General features: G+C 41.8%; 1 protein-coding gene across 1 annotated transcript in view; it reads right to left on the reverse strand.

Annotated features, from left to right (window-relative positions):
• The window catches only part of tenm4 (teneurin transmembrane protein 4), a 281,927-nt gene that overhangs the window by 19,976 nt on the left and 245,455 nt on the right, over nucleotides 1-16,496 (reverse strand). The window contains exons 27-28 of the mRNA XM_036129592.1: nucleotides 14,246-14,418; nucleotides 9,827-10,062 (exon numbers count right to left, since the gene is read on the reverse strand). Of these exons, the coding sequence (XP_035985485.1) occupies nucleotides 9,827-10,062; nucleotides 14,246-14,418 (409 nt within the window). The remainder of the gene's footprint in view (nucleotides 1-9,826; nucleotides 10,063-14,245; nucleotides 14,419-16,496) is intronic.

A 16,496-nucleotide genomic window follows, 5' to 3' on the forward strand; every position in this document is an offset into this window, starting at 1 on the left:
ACCTAAACTAAGTTGCTATTGGCTCTACACAGCCAAGACAAACAATGTATACAGAGTGTTATTATTTACCAATGGGTTCTATTTTGTTCACTTTAAGAAAAAAAAAACTTGTTGATTTTCTGTGAGCATGGCAATTTAGTCTCAGATCGCTTACCTGTACTTCAATTTAGACATGACCATTACAAATTAGAGCAGAAGATGACTCAGATTCATTATCTTGCATCTGTTTAACATCAGAGAAAGGCTAAACAACGTTAAGAGTAATGTCAAAGTCCTCCTAAGACCATGTACAGTGAACTGTTAGAGATCAATAGTGAAAAAAAACAGCCTCATGAAGATCAAAAAACACACCAGACAGGTAAGCGATAACGTTGCAGAGGAGACTAAAGCAGGGTATGTTATAAAACAATATACTAAACTTTAAACATCTTACAGTACACATCCAAAAAAAGAACAGAGATTGTATGGCGCCTAAAACAAACATATTAAGACGTGGTCATCCACCTAAACTGACAGACTGAAAAAGGAGAGCACTAATCAGAGAAGCAGCCACGGTAACCGGAGATGCTGAAACGCCTCTAGCCAAACAGAGGGCCATCCACAAAAACTTAAGATTGGGGCGAATGTTCAAAAGCAAAACAACATGCCTAAAGGTTCATTCTGATCTACAGCGCCATGGTTTAGATCAAGGCATATTCATGTAATAGAGTTCCGATAATTCAATAACAATTTATATCGTTTATATCATTATATTGTTTATATGTGGTGTTAAAAAGTACCCTGTGAAAAAGGGTCTACAATAGTACCACTATATTGAAAAGCAAAATAGATTTCTAATACAAAGGCTCCGAATAGAAAATTTTGAACATGGCAATAAGTCAGGAAGCTTTCTAGCTAATCAGCTTAAAATAAATAAGGAGAAAACTACTATATTTGCAGTTACAGATTCAACTGGTAATACAGTAAGTGAACCAGAGTGTATAAATAATACCTTCCGCGATTTCTACAAATCTTTATACACACCACAGATAAATCCATCAGAGAAGGATATTAAGCAATTTCTGGATAAAATTACACTTCCTAAATTATCAGATAACCAAAGAATGACACTGGATTCCCCGCTGACAACAGCTGAAACCCAGGAAGCTCTTAAAAGCATGCCTAATAAAAAGGCTCCAGGTCCAGATGGATTCCCCACTGAGTTTTATAAAGAGTTCTGGAATATTCTAGCCCCAACGTTCCACAGAATGTTGCAGGAAATACAGGAAAAAGGTAGATTTCCAGCTAATATGAACTCTGCCACCATCAGCCTTCTGCTCAAGCCAGACAAAGATCCTGTGTTGCCCACTAGTTATCGTCCCATATCCTTAATTAATGTGGATATTAAGATAATCTGTAAAGCTTTAGCAAAAAGATTAGACAAAGTAACTCCTCTCATAATACATCCAGATCAAACTGGTTTCATCAGAGGAAGGCAGTCATCCACAAATACACGCCGATTACTTAATTTAATTGATTATTCCTACAGTAAAAACATTAAAACCAATATATTGTCTTTAGACGCAGAAAAAGCATTTGATAGAGTAAATTGGAAATTTTTATTCGCTACTCTTCATAAATTCGGTTTTGCCGATTTATTCATAAACTGGTTAAAAATTCTATACAATTCTCCAACAGCCTGTGTCAGGACAAATAATCAAATATCTTCCAGTTTTTGTCTACAGAGGGGCACCAGGCAAGGATGCCCTCTTTCTCCATCACTTTTTGCCATCTTTATAGAACCTCTAGCAGCAACAATCAGACAAACAAAAGCTGTAAAAGGTATAAAATGCATGCAAATAGAGCACAAGATTAGTCTGTACGCGGATGATGTATTACTTTATCTCCAGCATTCAAATAATTCTCTTTTACAAGTAATTAGAATACTAGAATCTTTCTCCAAAGTATCAGATTACTCGTTAAACTGGTCTAAATCTACGGTACTGTCAATTAATTGCTCTCTCGAAAACTCCCTAAATTTACAAATGCAATCAGGAAATATTAAATATTTAGGTATTACTGTGTCGAATAAATTAACAGATTTACTTAAACTTAACCATGCCCCACTTTTAAACAGGATAGAAGAGGACCTTGAAAGATGGAAATCGCTTCCAATCACACTTATGGGTAGGGTAGCTTCAATAAAAATGATGGTCCTACCTAGAATTAATTATTTATTTTCAATGGTCCCCAATAAACCATCATCTGGCTGGTTTAAATCTCTAGACTCTGCCATTTCTAGATTTCTTTGGAAAGATAAACCCCCACGTATTAGCTTAAAGACAATACAGAAGACTAAAGACAGGGGAGGATTAGATCTGCCTAACTTCCATAACTATTACTTAGCAAATAGGCTACAATACATCTCTAAATGGATAAAAAATAGTCTTTTAGATGAGCCTTGGTTAGATATAGAACAGGAAATGTGCAATAATATCATGATTTCAGATCTGCCGTTTATAAGCTCAAATATAAAACGGCATACATGCTTCAAATATATCAACATTAGTTCTACTCTGACAGCATGGTGGGAGTTCCTCAAAATGACAAAGTCATCCCTTATCCCATGCAGTCGTACACCTATCTGGAATAACCCTGATATCCTACAAAATAATAAAATGATAAACTTTACATACTGGAAGAATAAAGGTATTAAATATCTGGAACATCTACTTGACGGAACCGAGTTCATCAATTTTGCTAAACTAAATATGCAATATGGCATTAGTAAAAATAAATTCTTGGAATATGAACAACTTAAATCTATAATTAAAAATAAATATAAGCATATTAATGGTGGTTTACAAGTCCCAACTAATATAATAGAGTTCTTAGATTTAACCCCCCCCAAACTACTGTCTAAATCATACAGGACACTGACTAAAATAGATGATTCGATATCTCTTCCTATAATGAAGTGGGAAAAAGATTTATCAGGCACCTTTGAACAACATTTCTGGGCTCAGACATGTCTAAGAACTTTCAAATTGACTAGAAACACCAACTTACAACTAATACAATACAAAATCCTTCACAGAGTACATTATACAGGACAAAGATTATTCAAGATGGGTCTGGCACAATCTAATATCTGCCCACACTGCATAGGCAATCATCCTGATAATTATTTTCATGCGTTATGGTTATGCACACCAGTCCAGAGGTTCTGGACACAGATATGTAAGGACTTATCAAGGTGCTTGAGCTGTAAGATTACACCATCCCCATCAGTTTGCCTGCTCGGTAATTTTGAGGAAAGTCCTCTGAAAAAAGAAATAGTTTATATGGTTTTTACTGCTTTATGGATCGCAAAGAAAACTATCCTCATGAATTGGAAAAGTAAACAAAATCTCAGTATCAATCAGTATAGAGATCTTTTGTTGGATCATATTAATCTAGAGACAGCATCTGCTTCCACATCTGATTGGTCTTTTTGGGCTCCTCTGATCAACACCATCACTTAGTGGAATAGGGAGCGGTGGGTTACTTCCTGCAGGGCGCAGTGGCTGGATGGAGGGGTTCCTGGGGCCCTGGGGGCACTTGGAGTAGGGCGCCTGGTGGATCCGGCTCCGGGGTCTGTTGCCCCCATCTGGGAGGAGTTTGGGAGGCCTACGGGTGGCCTACAGCAGCCGCTTGCGGCGCTCTTTGGGAGCTGCGTGTTGACTGACGTGGGTTACTGACCTGGTAGCTGTGCTGCCGCTGGGTGGGGCCGGGGTGGGTCTGGGGGTCTGGGGTCCCTGGGGCGCGCCGCCCTCGGGCGCGGGCCCCGGCGGGGCCTCGGGGGTTCCGGTTCCGGGGGGTGTGCCGCTTTTGGTGTGGGCCGGCGCGCGCCCGGGTGTCCGCCCCTGCACGGGGCCTCTGGTGCGCTGGGGGGCCTCGGGGCCCGTTGAGCTGGTAGGGGGGCATGGTCATTAACACCTCTGGGCAGATGCTCTTCTCCTTTATTGGAAAGGCACTCTGCCAGTGGGGGGAGGGGGAAAGGAGGGGGAGTAGGGATCTACCCAGCCTGGATGTCTACTGTCGAATGTATGGTGAGTTGTTTGAACGTTAGTGTTGGGGAGGGATTAAATCCACGGGTGGGGGGGGGGGGGGGGGGGGGGTTGGGGGGGGTTGACGTTCTGGTGGGCTTGTGTCCGGCCCCCTGTCCCGGTCCTGGTCCGTGTCGTCTTCCGGTGCGGGTTTCACCTGGGGGGTGGGGTTGGGGTGGCTCGTGCGGGCCGGCTGGCCAGGGTCCCCCCCTCTCATTATTATTATTATTATTATTATTATTATTATTATTATTATTTATTTATTTATTTATTTATTAATTTATTTATTTAGTTTAAGTAGGCTTGGTGGGTGGGCTGGGGGGGGGGCTTAGGTGTTGGTCCTGGTGGGTGGTTGGCTGGCGGGCCCTGCGGCCTCTCCCTGGCCCCCGGGCTACGGTGGTGCCGCTGGCGAGGCCCCCTTCTCTAGGTGGGGCTTTCGGGGAGCGGGGGTGCCTATTGGAGTCAGTAGGGGAGCTGGCTCCCTGGGTTGGCTTCCCAGTCATTTGCTCCCCATCCCCGGACTCCTCCCTCTGCCTGCTCCATCACGCCGCCACACATGCAGGTCATGAGGGAGGGGGCGTTACTGGAGGTTGCCACTTTCTGGTGACGCCCCTCTCCCCAATTTTATTTTGCATCTTAGACACTTTCACTTCAAACATTTTTCACATCACACACTCATATAGGCCATGGTAGGGGGGGGGTGGGGGGAAGACGTCTGGGGGGGGGCTTATGTTGTGTGGGCCTCACCTCGGACGGCTCCCTTCACCTCCTCTCCCACTTAGACATTGAGGGTTCTGGGCAGTCACACGGAGGGGGTGCGCTGGCAACAGCTACCTTCCGAAAGGGGGGTGGGCTGTGCCGTGCATCCCCTTCGGCGCTCCCAGTTTTTAAACGCACTTGAGAACAACATGCAACAACACAACATTTGAGCAGGCGTAGGGAGGGTCGGGGTCTTCTGCACACCCCCGTTCTCCGATGGAGGCAAGGAGTCTGGGGCCTGGAGGAGATGCGGGCCACTGTGTCCGGGGTCTTGGCGGGGGGCTGCGGTGTGCAGTCAGCGGCCTACCAGGTCTGGGGCTGATGCCTCCGCTCCCCCCAGGGGGCGGGGGGCAGGGATGGCAAGGGTAAGGTGGGGGGAGGGAGTGGGTTTATTAGGTATTTAGGGGGAGGGGGGGGCTCTGGCCGGGTGGCTCGTGCGGGTCGTGTTGGCCCGCCCTCTTGGGGGGGCCCGGTCCGGGGGGCGTCTGGTCGGGGGCCGGGGCCGGGGGTCGGGCACAAGCAGTCGTATAGTCGATTTGGGGTGTCCCCCCCCCCTTTGGTCAGTGTTGGATGTGAGTGTTATGTGGGAATGTGTGTACAGCGTTTTTTTTTTTTTTTTTTTTTTTTTTTTTTTCCTTTTCCTGTGTGTGGCGAGTGGGGCACAAGGGAGGGATGGGGTGAATGAGTTTTTTTTTTTTTTTTTTTTTTTTTTCTTCAGGTATGGGTGTGGTCCGCTCCCTCTCCCAAGAACATCTCAAGTCTCCGATAGGTGCGGAGCCCATCCCCCCACGTCCTGCCCTCCTCCACTTCGTTGGCGGGCGCCTTGGCCCCCTGGCGCATTAGTTGGCTTCGGGTTTGGGGCGGGTTCCCGGGCGTGCGCCGGCCCGCTCCTGGCGGCCTCTTCGCGGGGCCTGGCCCCCCTGGGGGGCGGCCGGGGCCCTCGTCGCGGGGGCGGGGCGCCCCTGGGGCCTCTGGCCCTCAGGGCCCATGGCCGGGACCACTTCAGCGGGGCTGGCTGCCGGCGGAGCCCACGGGCTCGTCTCCGCGGCTCTTGAGGGCGTCGGCATTGCGGTGGCTGGGGGATTTCCTCGGGGTCGTCTCTGCTCCTTCCTTGGGGGGGGGGTTGCAGATATCCTGTGTCGGCCCCTCCTGGGCGACCTGCTTTAGGGACCCCTTTGGGAGTCCGGGGTTACGGGTCCCCTGACGCCTGCCTCTGTGCTCGGGGAAGGTGGGTCTTTGGTTCTCCACAATCACTATCAAGCTATTTCTGGATAATCTTCACCTAAACTAGTGCACTTTCACATCTCCCACTGGTGCTGGGTCCCAGGTATTAAGTGTTCACTTATATACAGTAATCTTATAATTTATTTATTTATTTATTTATGTTGTGTCACTTTCTTTTTTCAAATATCACATTACACATGTCAGCTTACATAATAATATATATGATTTAGCAATGGCATCTAGGTGTTATTAGAGTGTATCTGTTGCTTTATGTCTGTTGGTTGTGCTGTTCTTTTTGTGTCTCTTTCCAGGTGATGGAGCAGACAGAGGACATTTTATCATTCTCTTCCTTTTATCTCCTCTTTCTTTCACCTCTACTCTTTTTTTTTTTTTTTTTTTCTCTTTTCTTTCACTTTTTGTAAAAAAAAAAAAAAAAAGAAAAAAAAAAGGTCTACAAAAAGTTCAATAGAACGGTAAATGGCTTGTACTTGTATAGTGCTTCATCAAGTCTGACGACCCCAAAGCGCTTTACACTGCAGTCACTCACCCACTCACTCCCTGACAGTGGTGAGCTATGCTAGAAACCACAGCTGCCCTGGGGCAGACTGACAGAGGCGAGGCTGCCATACACCGGCGCCACCGGACCCTCTGACCACCCCAATGCGGGTGAAGTGAAGTCTTTCCCAAGAACACAAACCTGCCCCTGTCAGTTACAGGACAACGTCTCTGACTCCTGCACCACTGTCTCAACAGTTTTCCATGCTTTTCCATTGTAGCCTCCAAGCGCCGCCCCCTTTAAAGAGTTCAGATGTTCTTTTTTAAACACTTTTTTAGTTTAGGTAAAAAGGTGGTTGAATAAAGATTTGGGTTTGAATTCAGTGTTTGTGTATTCTTTATCTAAAAAAAAGGTCATTATGCAACAGCATATAATGTCCAGGGCTGCACTTAAAATATATTTTTTTCAATTATCGATTTTGATCAATATGATTTTTATTTTGTCGTGGCCCAGTCAAAGTCAAGGTCTACATCCAGTTTATATATGGTGACAGGACTTTATGTTCACAGACGCTGTCCATCCCATCTGCCTGTGCTTGAGCTTTGATGCAAAAAGGACATCAAATTTCAACCTTCAGATAAGCATAGCTGTTGAAACCCACCCCTGAAACCCTGCATATTTTTTCAAGACAGTACCGGAGGCAGTTTTACGTGACAAATCTGAGTGTGTGGCAATATGACAAAAATACTTTTTTGCTGTAACTATATGATCTAAACTATATGGCGCAGTCTTTGAACTATACATAGTTCTAAATGTTTAACTGACACATCCCCTGATATGGGAGCTTGGTTTTATGTAGCCAACCTTTACAGCAAACTGCAGTTAAAAAAAGGGTTTTCCATATAATAGCTACCATACTGGTTGTTCATTCATCCATCCTGTGTCTCTGTTTTCATTGAACACTGTTAGTAAAATGTTAATTTAAAGTGAACTTTTGAAAAACAAAATAAATACACATTAGGTATGGGTAACATTCAACGACTTAATTTTAATGTTCTAATCCAGCTAATATTAAAACTTACAGCTAAAATGAAGGGCTTTTATATGGTAAGGTGATTTTGTTTGTTAGTCGAGCATCAAAGTCAGCGTTGGGGAAAGCAGAGCAGCATCGAGGAAACTTGGAAGTCATAGCTGTGAATTTTATGTAGCCAGTTTTTAGACGATTAATTGAAGCTTAGTTTGATGCTCGATAACATGGCAAGACGATAAACAAGATGAAAAAAGCTGAGCTGTGTGTTCATTTGTATTAACACATAACTGAACTGAGTTCATACTATATAGCGTGTGCACACTGGGAGCAGGAGAAAAGCAAAAGCACTACCTGAGGATTTATTCATTTTTCTCAAAGGGGGACATTTATAACTTAATGAATGACGAAATGAATGAATACATTTTACAAGGTCTCCATGCCTTCAGCTCATGCTAACGTTTGTGTTTGCTCCGTCAGCCATGAGAAGAGCTTCTGTCTCGCATTGCTCATGGATGAAATTTTAATATCGGAGTTTGCTGGAGTGGTTCTAGAGAGTAAATAACAACAGGGGGACTTTGGCAGCTGCTCATTCTTATGTGCCCAGATTTGTTCAGCAGCTTCGAATGATCCTCATCCGGTTTGAGTGTCACAGGGCACAATTCAGAAAAGCTCATTTATGGCACTTTTTTTTCCACTTCACAGCACAGTACAATACAGTTCTTCTTGGAGCTGGTTGTCCCTGCTTCATTTTGCGCTGAAGACAGCGTACCCTACAAACAGAGGATAAGCTGCTCATCATGTTAGAATGGGTAGCAATGCAGGCAAATCATTTCCCTGTGTGAGTGTGTCTGGGTTTACAAAAAAAATAAATACATTTCTTTAACACTTTTAGCCAAACCAACCGAAACAAGAGTTATTTTGAAGTAAGAATGGGAAAACTTTTTGAGATGTATTGACGGGCTCAGCTGGATCAGCATTGAAGAAGCCTCCACCAGTGTGTGTAAGCATCTGAGGTACTCAGACAGAGAGTGGAGTATAAGAACCAAGAATAAGGGCAGCTATGGCTCGCTGGGTAGCGTAGTTGTTTTGCAATCAGACGCTTGCAGGTTTGAGTCCAGCTTCCTCCTGTCACGCATCAATTTGCTCCTAAGCAAGGCACTTAATCCCAAATTAAACATCAATCTGCATATTGGTGTATAAATACGTAGATAGAGAGTAACTTATAGTCGGTGCGACGTATATCAAATATATGACATGTTTTTAAATGGTAACGCATACGGACCAACAAGAACAAGGAAGTAAAAATTACCGCCTATAGTGACAAGAGGGCTCTCTAGGCTTGTGAAAACTATATGCTGCTCCAGTACCACCAAGACTGAACACAACATTGTTTCGCTGTTTCAGTATCTATTCATGCGGCGGAGTGTTGCGTTCAAAGGGGATCCCAGACCGCAACAGAACCCCGATCAATGGGCTGTCCGTGAAGCTAATAACAGCTAGCATTAGCTTATGTCGTCCAGGAGGTTTACATTTTCGCTGATGCATGTTCGAGAGCTTTACTGACCTTTCTGCTGTATGTTGCTCTCGAACATCTGTGCGTCTAACGGTCTAATTACAGCATCATTTTGACAACTTTCAGCACAATGGCCCTTCACACTCAAATGGACGGTGGCTTGTTATTTGGAGTTGCTAGCTTGTTATGCTAATTTACCCCATTAAACCTCCCAGGTATGTTCCTTTTACTCAGCCTGTTGTTGATGCAATTGTGTAGTTGAATAAGTTGCCTTACCAGAATAAATGTCAGTTTTTAGGCTTGCATTTTGTGAAATAGATTTCAAAATAAATGCAAATTGTAGTCCAGTGCAACTTCTATGTGTTTTTTCTCTCTCTTTATGACACCTATAGTCCTAAAATTACAGTAGTTACATTTACTTGAGTAACTTTTAGAAAAACAAAAACTTCTACGAGTAATTTTAAGGCACTTGAGTAAAGTTTGTTGCTGCTATATTTATTTATTCTGTTTTTCTTGTTATATTATGATTTTAAACTGTTAACATGGGGATACTTAGTAACCTTAGTATTTTCCGAGCAAATATTTGTTATAAAACATTTTAAGCACTGCTTATTTCTTTTCTTACAAAAGTTATTTTGAATATAATGAACAGGAAAGAAAAGCAGATATAGAGGTTACAGAACATCACAAATGAAGCAGTTAACCCAATGTATTTAGTCATTTAGTTGTGTTCTTACCCTTAATCTGCGCCCATACACAGTGACTTGGCCACGAGCCTGCTCCTTTCTCTGTCTCCACTCCACAAGGTTGAGGCCATTGTCTATGGCCAGGGTGATGTTCCTCTTGCTGACGGTGGGGTTGACTGTCCCAGCCAGCAGGTGGGGCTCAGTGTACAGGGACACCTCCATACCATTGGCTAGAACAAGCCGCAATGAGCCGTCCAAACCAATAAAGTAGCTGTTCCGAACTTGTTCTGAAGATGTAGAGAAGACATTACGAGGGTTACAAGGGGAGAAACAGTCTAGTACTGATGTAAAAGGAGCATATCTAATATTTCTTTCTGTGAGGCACACATATAATGACCTAAAATGGTCGCACAGCAAAAAAGAAAGCCTTTAGCGGCAGTATTTAACCGAGCCACTGCGGTAACGTTGAGTCTGTGACAACAAAGATCAATAGCGTGAGGTTTCAAAGCACCAGTAAAGTAAAATTTTACAGCGGTTGCAGTGGCCTGGAGGATAGTGAGAGATGAAAACTATCAAAGCTGCTAGCTTGCCTGTGGCCACAGAGTAGGCAGGGCATGCACATTCACACAGATTCACGGGGGATAAATCTGAACCTGCCTGTTTCTGTCCCTGGGTGACAGCGGCCTATGTTCAACTTCATGACCAGTGAGTAATGTTTCCTCAGAGCATCTTACAGATGTCTACCAAGGACGACGTTGTTTTGGCTTTCTCTAACTATGCCGAAAGGACTAGGATATATACAGTAATATCTTCTTCTACCTTATCAAAATAACTATAGAGTAGCATTTGTACATTTAATGAACAAATGGTTTTAATATGTACAAAATGAAACTCTTGTTGTGACATCAAGTTCGATTTTCTTTTAGATATTTAAAGCTCAATTAACAACCTCTTTGAGTGACACCAAGTGGTCTGAATATTTAAAAAAGTGGCTGTGTCTTTAGTTTCACTTTCAGCGAAGACAGAGTGTATGCATGGTGTTTCATGAGATTAAGTAGAGCAATTTGCAGCTGTTTTCCATCTTTTCATGTACATGGGCATATTTTAAAAATTAGTCACCTCCTGAATAGGTAAATGGACTGAACTTGTATAGCACTTCCAGTCATACTGACCACTCAGACGCTTCACGCTATAGCCACATTCACCCCATCGCAGTCACTAACACGCATACATTCAAACACCAATTTGGAGATTGGTAGGCAACTTAGCCTATTATTATTATTATTATTATTATTATTATTATTATTATTATTATTATTATTATTATTATTAGTAGTAGTAGTAGTAGTAGTATAAATTTAAACAATTGTGCTTCAGCCAGTAAACTGAAAAGAAGAATGAGCAACACCAAACACAAATGTCGCTGGGGCAGGGACTAGGGTTGCCAACTGTCCTGTATTAACGGTGCTGCTTTGCGTCTCTGACGGATTAAGTTTAGTTTAGGATGCGATTCTGCACAGACAGGTATGCACAAAGCTTATTTTTTACGACCGTGTACACTGTAAACTGCTCAGCAGGAAGAAGTCTTCAAATCAAACTGTTTTACATGTGACACCGAGTTTTGCAGCGTCTAAGCCTCTTTCTCTCCGTGCTGCACTGATAGATGTGCGATAAGTGCCTGCTGGAGAAAAAAAATGGCACTAGGTACCCAACTAGCCCATAAAGGTTGCTACTATTCAGTCCCCTGCTTCTTCCCACTGGTAGTAAGTGTGGGAAATGTAGGAATTCATCACAAAAAATATAGCTAGATTTTACGCTCCACTACGAAGGCAAAAACATCTGCAGACAGCCTGCGCGACTCACAGCTGGGGGGTTAGCTAAAGCAAAGAGATCAGAAGGACCCAGGCTTCTGGATGATGAGACATTTTTCAAAAAGAAATGGTTAAAAATCCCTCCCTCTGGATTCACTAATGTTTGCGAAATGTTAGAGAAATCTAAGGGCTTTCATTTTGGTAATAGGGGTTTGTGCAAAGCATTGACTTAAGGGGTGCCTAGTCATGTAATTTTGTAAAAGAAAAACAAAAACAAATGTGAAAATGAAAATAGATATTTTTCCAAGTTAATAAATTTACTTAAATTAAAGGCTGGGTTCATCTAATGATATGCAACATGGTTAAAGCTATTTACACATTGTTAGCATTTTTATGTTGAAATAAGTATAAAAACACAAACACTAGATGGGATATTGTCACCAACAGACAGTGTTCACAGCAGATAGTGTTTAGAAGCAGAGTTTCTGGTGCTACTTTTCTCTCAAACAGATGTCAAATTGAGCGCCACTGATCAGAAGGTATTAGTTTGTTAAACAGCAGCGAAAAATGCTAAATTTACACATTGTGTTTCAAGAAAACGAGTGCAGATCTTAAATACTATGAACGGTTGGAAAGTAGATGCTACTAACCTAGCAGCAAACCAATCACAGCGATTAATGAGCAATCAGGGCCTGGTCAGGGCAAACAGGATGTCTTACTGCTGTAGTGCATTACTAAATCTCCGCTCTGCCTTATTTTTCATCAAATTTCCTGGAGGATCTCTTATGGACCTCCTACGCTGTGTTTCCTGATTCATTTTTATGACATAAAATCAATTTTTATTTTTTATTTTCTGGGAAATGGATGCCCACTAACATGTTCTTAAAAATAGAACAAGAAAGAAATACAGCTTCGATTTAAGGCAATAATTTAAAAGCGGTCACACACCAGACATTGTTCCATTTATAAAGGCTTTCTGAGATCTGTACTCGAGTTGTCTCCCTTTGTCTCAGTATTGTAGAAAGAGGGCAATTTTTTTCTTTTTTCCCCAGGACGAATTGCATCTGAAAAGGTCAAAACCTTGTATCACGAACAGTCATGCTGGTTCTATCTATCCACTTCACTGCTTTATTGTTTTCAGAGGATTGTTTTAGTTAAGACTATTAAAACTCTGGCGTCACAAAGTACGGGCTGAGTCACAGGGTAGTTGCATCGCGGCGAGTTCTGAAAGAGGGTCAGTTTGTAAACCCTAACGTGTAAACCTTTTCTTCAAACTAGTTTGCCTTGGGGCTTCCTATGCTGAGCTGAAGTGTTAGAACACTCTACTGTTACCCCAGTTCTAAGACCCATGGAGTATTCCAAAGTTCTGTGCATATCTACTATCAAAATTGTTGAAATTTAAACATGGATATGTAATTTAGCAAAATTAAGCATCTTTTCAGATGATGTCTCAGCAGGATCTGGAAAAACTAATCCATGCGTTTATATTTAGTCAAATTGATTACTGCAACAGTGTTTTCACAGTTCTGCCAAAAACGCCAATCAGACAGCTGCAGCTGATCCAGAACACTGCTGCCAGTGTCCTCACTAAGGCTAAGAAAGTAGAGCACATCACCCCAGTTCTAAAGTCCTTCCACTGGCTCCCTGTATCTCAGAGAATAGACTTTAAAATACTTCTGTTAGTCTACAAATCCCTGAATGGCTTAGCAACTAAATACATCACATACTTGTTATCGGTGTATCAACCCTCCAGACCACTAAGGTCTTCTGGCTCATATCTACTCCGCATTCCCACAACCAGAACCAAACACAGAGAAGCAACAGTTAGTTCTTAAGGTCCACTTATCTGGAACTTCCAGAAGACTGTAAACGTCCTGAAACCCTGAGATCCTTTAAATCAAGGTTAAAAACCCATTTGTTTAGAGTTGCCTTTGAATGTTAACGCTCAAGTTTGGTGTCCAACTTGTCTTATATCTTAACCTGTTGTTACTATTCCACTGCAATGCGCCTTCCTCTGTACTGTTTTATTTTCTTGTGTTCAGTTCATGTACACCATTTTGAATTGTCTTAATTTTTACTGAAAAGTGCTTTACGAATAAACATCCCTTGCCTTGCCTAAAGGGGATGGCTGTATTTGTGACAAAAAGAGCTCCTATATAGTATTGACTCACAGGGATGGAATAGAAATGCACACTAAACATTTCAGATTTTTATTTGTAAAGTTTAAAAAGCCTTGCATCATTCTCCCATCAATTCTCAGTTCTATGCTGGACTATCTCCTGAAAACTCAAACTAATACATCTAAGTTTCTGGTTATAACATTGCAAAACGTGGAAGGCGAAAACCTTTTTTTAAGGCGCTGTGAACACAACAAAATATTACACGTTTGGGGCTTAGAAATGGCTCCACAGTCACACAGCGTATTGATGTCCTTCTACCAATAAGGTGCAATGTCAAACTAGGATTATAAAAAGCTGAAAGCGGTACAGTTGGGCAGCGAGCAGAGGAGAGCAGTGATGAAAAAAAGTGTATGTGCAATCGCATTTTATCCTTTCAGATGCATGTTTTATTCAACATGAGAACGTTATAATAATAAAAGGTTAGTGTAAATACTTGGCTTGACGCAATAATATCCACACATGTACACTGAAACACTCACCTTGCAAAAGTGTGTAGAAGTTGCCAGAAGCTGACAGGTTGGTGGTGACTGTGATATCCTCTCGGTTGGAGCCCTCCGCCTGGATGCGGACCGAGCTGTCGGCTTCTGTGCGGTAGCTGCTTACTCTGCCGGTGGGGTAAGTGATGTTGGTTAGTCGCCCGTAACTGTCGTACCTACAATAAAAAAATAAATAAAAATAAAAAATTTAAAAACTACTGCTTGAGAAATGAAGAATGACATCTCACTGAGATGTAACAAGGAGTACATATGAGATATCTGTGTTTCCTTCTTGGTGTGAAAAGTGTAAACCCCGGGAGTAAAAGGTGGCAAAATAACCAGTGTTGGAAGTACAAGATAACAAATTCAAAATGGTCACGCTTTATTGTCCCAGCCCAATCAACAAGGTTTAAACGTGCATAACCATGTTATTTGAGATTTTTCTTTATTTTCACATCAGTAGCTCATTCTGGTTGCATACAAAGTTTTTATGAAACATGATCATGTCCTGCTGGCATTTTAGCTGTTATTTTTGGTGTTTTATGCTTTGTTTTTGCTCAGTTTGTCAGTAAATAAAGCCTTTTCACATTTATTTACAATTTTGACAGAAGTACGTACTGCGCATGCTCAGCAGGGGTTAAAAACAGGAAGTAGCTAACAGCTAATGGCATCTCCAGGTGAAACAATGAAGAATAGTCCAAGATACAGTGAACTAAAACGCAAATTAAAATATGATTCCAAGAGGTAAAAGCCTGCAATGTCACTGTGAATAGTCTGACCGTTGGTGTTCGCTGAAGAGGACGCTAAATCTGCCGAGGCTCAGATGTTACCACAGAGTTGATTAACATTGTTCTGATATGAGGCTCTTAAAGTTGCTGTTAGATCGGCTTAATTTAATTAATAACAGTTGGTCTTCGATCGCGCCGAGCTGCCGCTTTACTGCAAGGCATTTTATAGGGTCAAGCTTGGTCCGGCATTATTTAAATTTGATTTTTTAATTAAGCAAACCGGGATTATGATATTTCTGCGATACTGTCGCTAGATGGCGCCACGTCTGTTTATATCTGCTAATCGCGCCTGGTGCTGGGGCAATTTTTATGCACAAAAAGGACCATCAAAACATTATCAGCATGGAGGCTTGGTGTATATAACCTTATTTTATTATGATTAAAGTTTTTTTTTTTAAGCATATACCGTGATGATCCAAGGAGTAGCTATGAGATTTTGAATGTTTTAACTGTTGTGCCTTCTTCAACATTATATCAATAGAAAATAATCAAGAATTTTTATTGTCATTTTGTAACCATTATGAATTTTTTGGTGAGATGGCGGCTAGAAAATGAATACAATTACATCTTAATCTGTAAATTCTTATGAAGGAAACCTGAAATAGAACATAGCATGTAAACAAAAAAGCCCTTTCACTTTTCACCTCTAAGGAGTCTTTGACTTTCTGCCCATTTCAAAAAGCCACTTCAACTAAAAAGTAGCATTTTCAAAGCCTCATGTTAGTCTATCATAGTAATTATGTTTATCTGAGTTTTCTAAAAAAAACATGTCGCTGTTTATATTAAGCAACCTGCACGTACACTAGACTCTCTTATGATCAACAGATTGTGACGGTTAGACAGCTATTCATTGTTATTCATAACATATGCTTCCCTGAAAAATGTTCATTGAGTTAGAAATCTTAGTGAGTCTGTATTAATCCTGTGAAATAACTATTTCAGTTTAAAATTCCTTCAATATGCAAAGCAACTCTTAGTACACATCAGTTTTGTGGAAAAACACAAAAATCTCATAAACTCCCACATCTGGTGACATCATTAAGACTAACTTTAAGTGTTTGATACTATGACAGAATTCCCTCGATGCCCCAAATGTCCCCGTTTGATTGGCTTATCAATTGTGCTTGACATGCAACAGGAGGAAGTGATCAACTTCTGCCAAAGAACACCGTTTCACAGCAAAGATGAGAAAGCACACACCTTCTTACATTCGGAAAACATCTTATTAGCTTAAAAGATTAGCAACATTACCTAAGCCCATTATGCAGCCTATGATAAAGGAGCAATGAAGTGCAAATCCTCTGAGAGATGCTGTCTCTCTGCAGCCTACAAATCAGCTCATCACATACAAGAACATGAGTGGCCAGATTGTTTCATTCTGCTCCGAGTGCACATCAGCATCGAACAATTTGAAATCTTTCAGATTGCCTGTTCCAGGAGTGAGTGAGCAGTACATTACTTAGAAT

This window comes from Fundulus heteroclitus, unplaced genomic scaffold, assembly GCF_011125445.2.
Source record: "Fundulus heteroclitus isolate FHET01 unplaced genomic scaffold, MU-UCD_Fhet_4.1 scaffold_189, whole genome shotgun sequence".
Taxonomy (NCBI): domain Eukaryota; kingdom Metazoa; phylum Chordata; class Actinopteri; order Cyprinodontiformes; family Fundulidae; genus Fundulus; species Fundulus heteroclitus.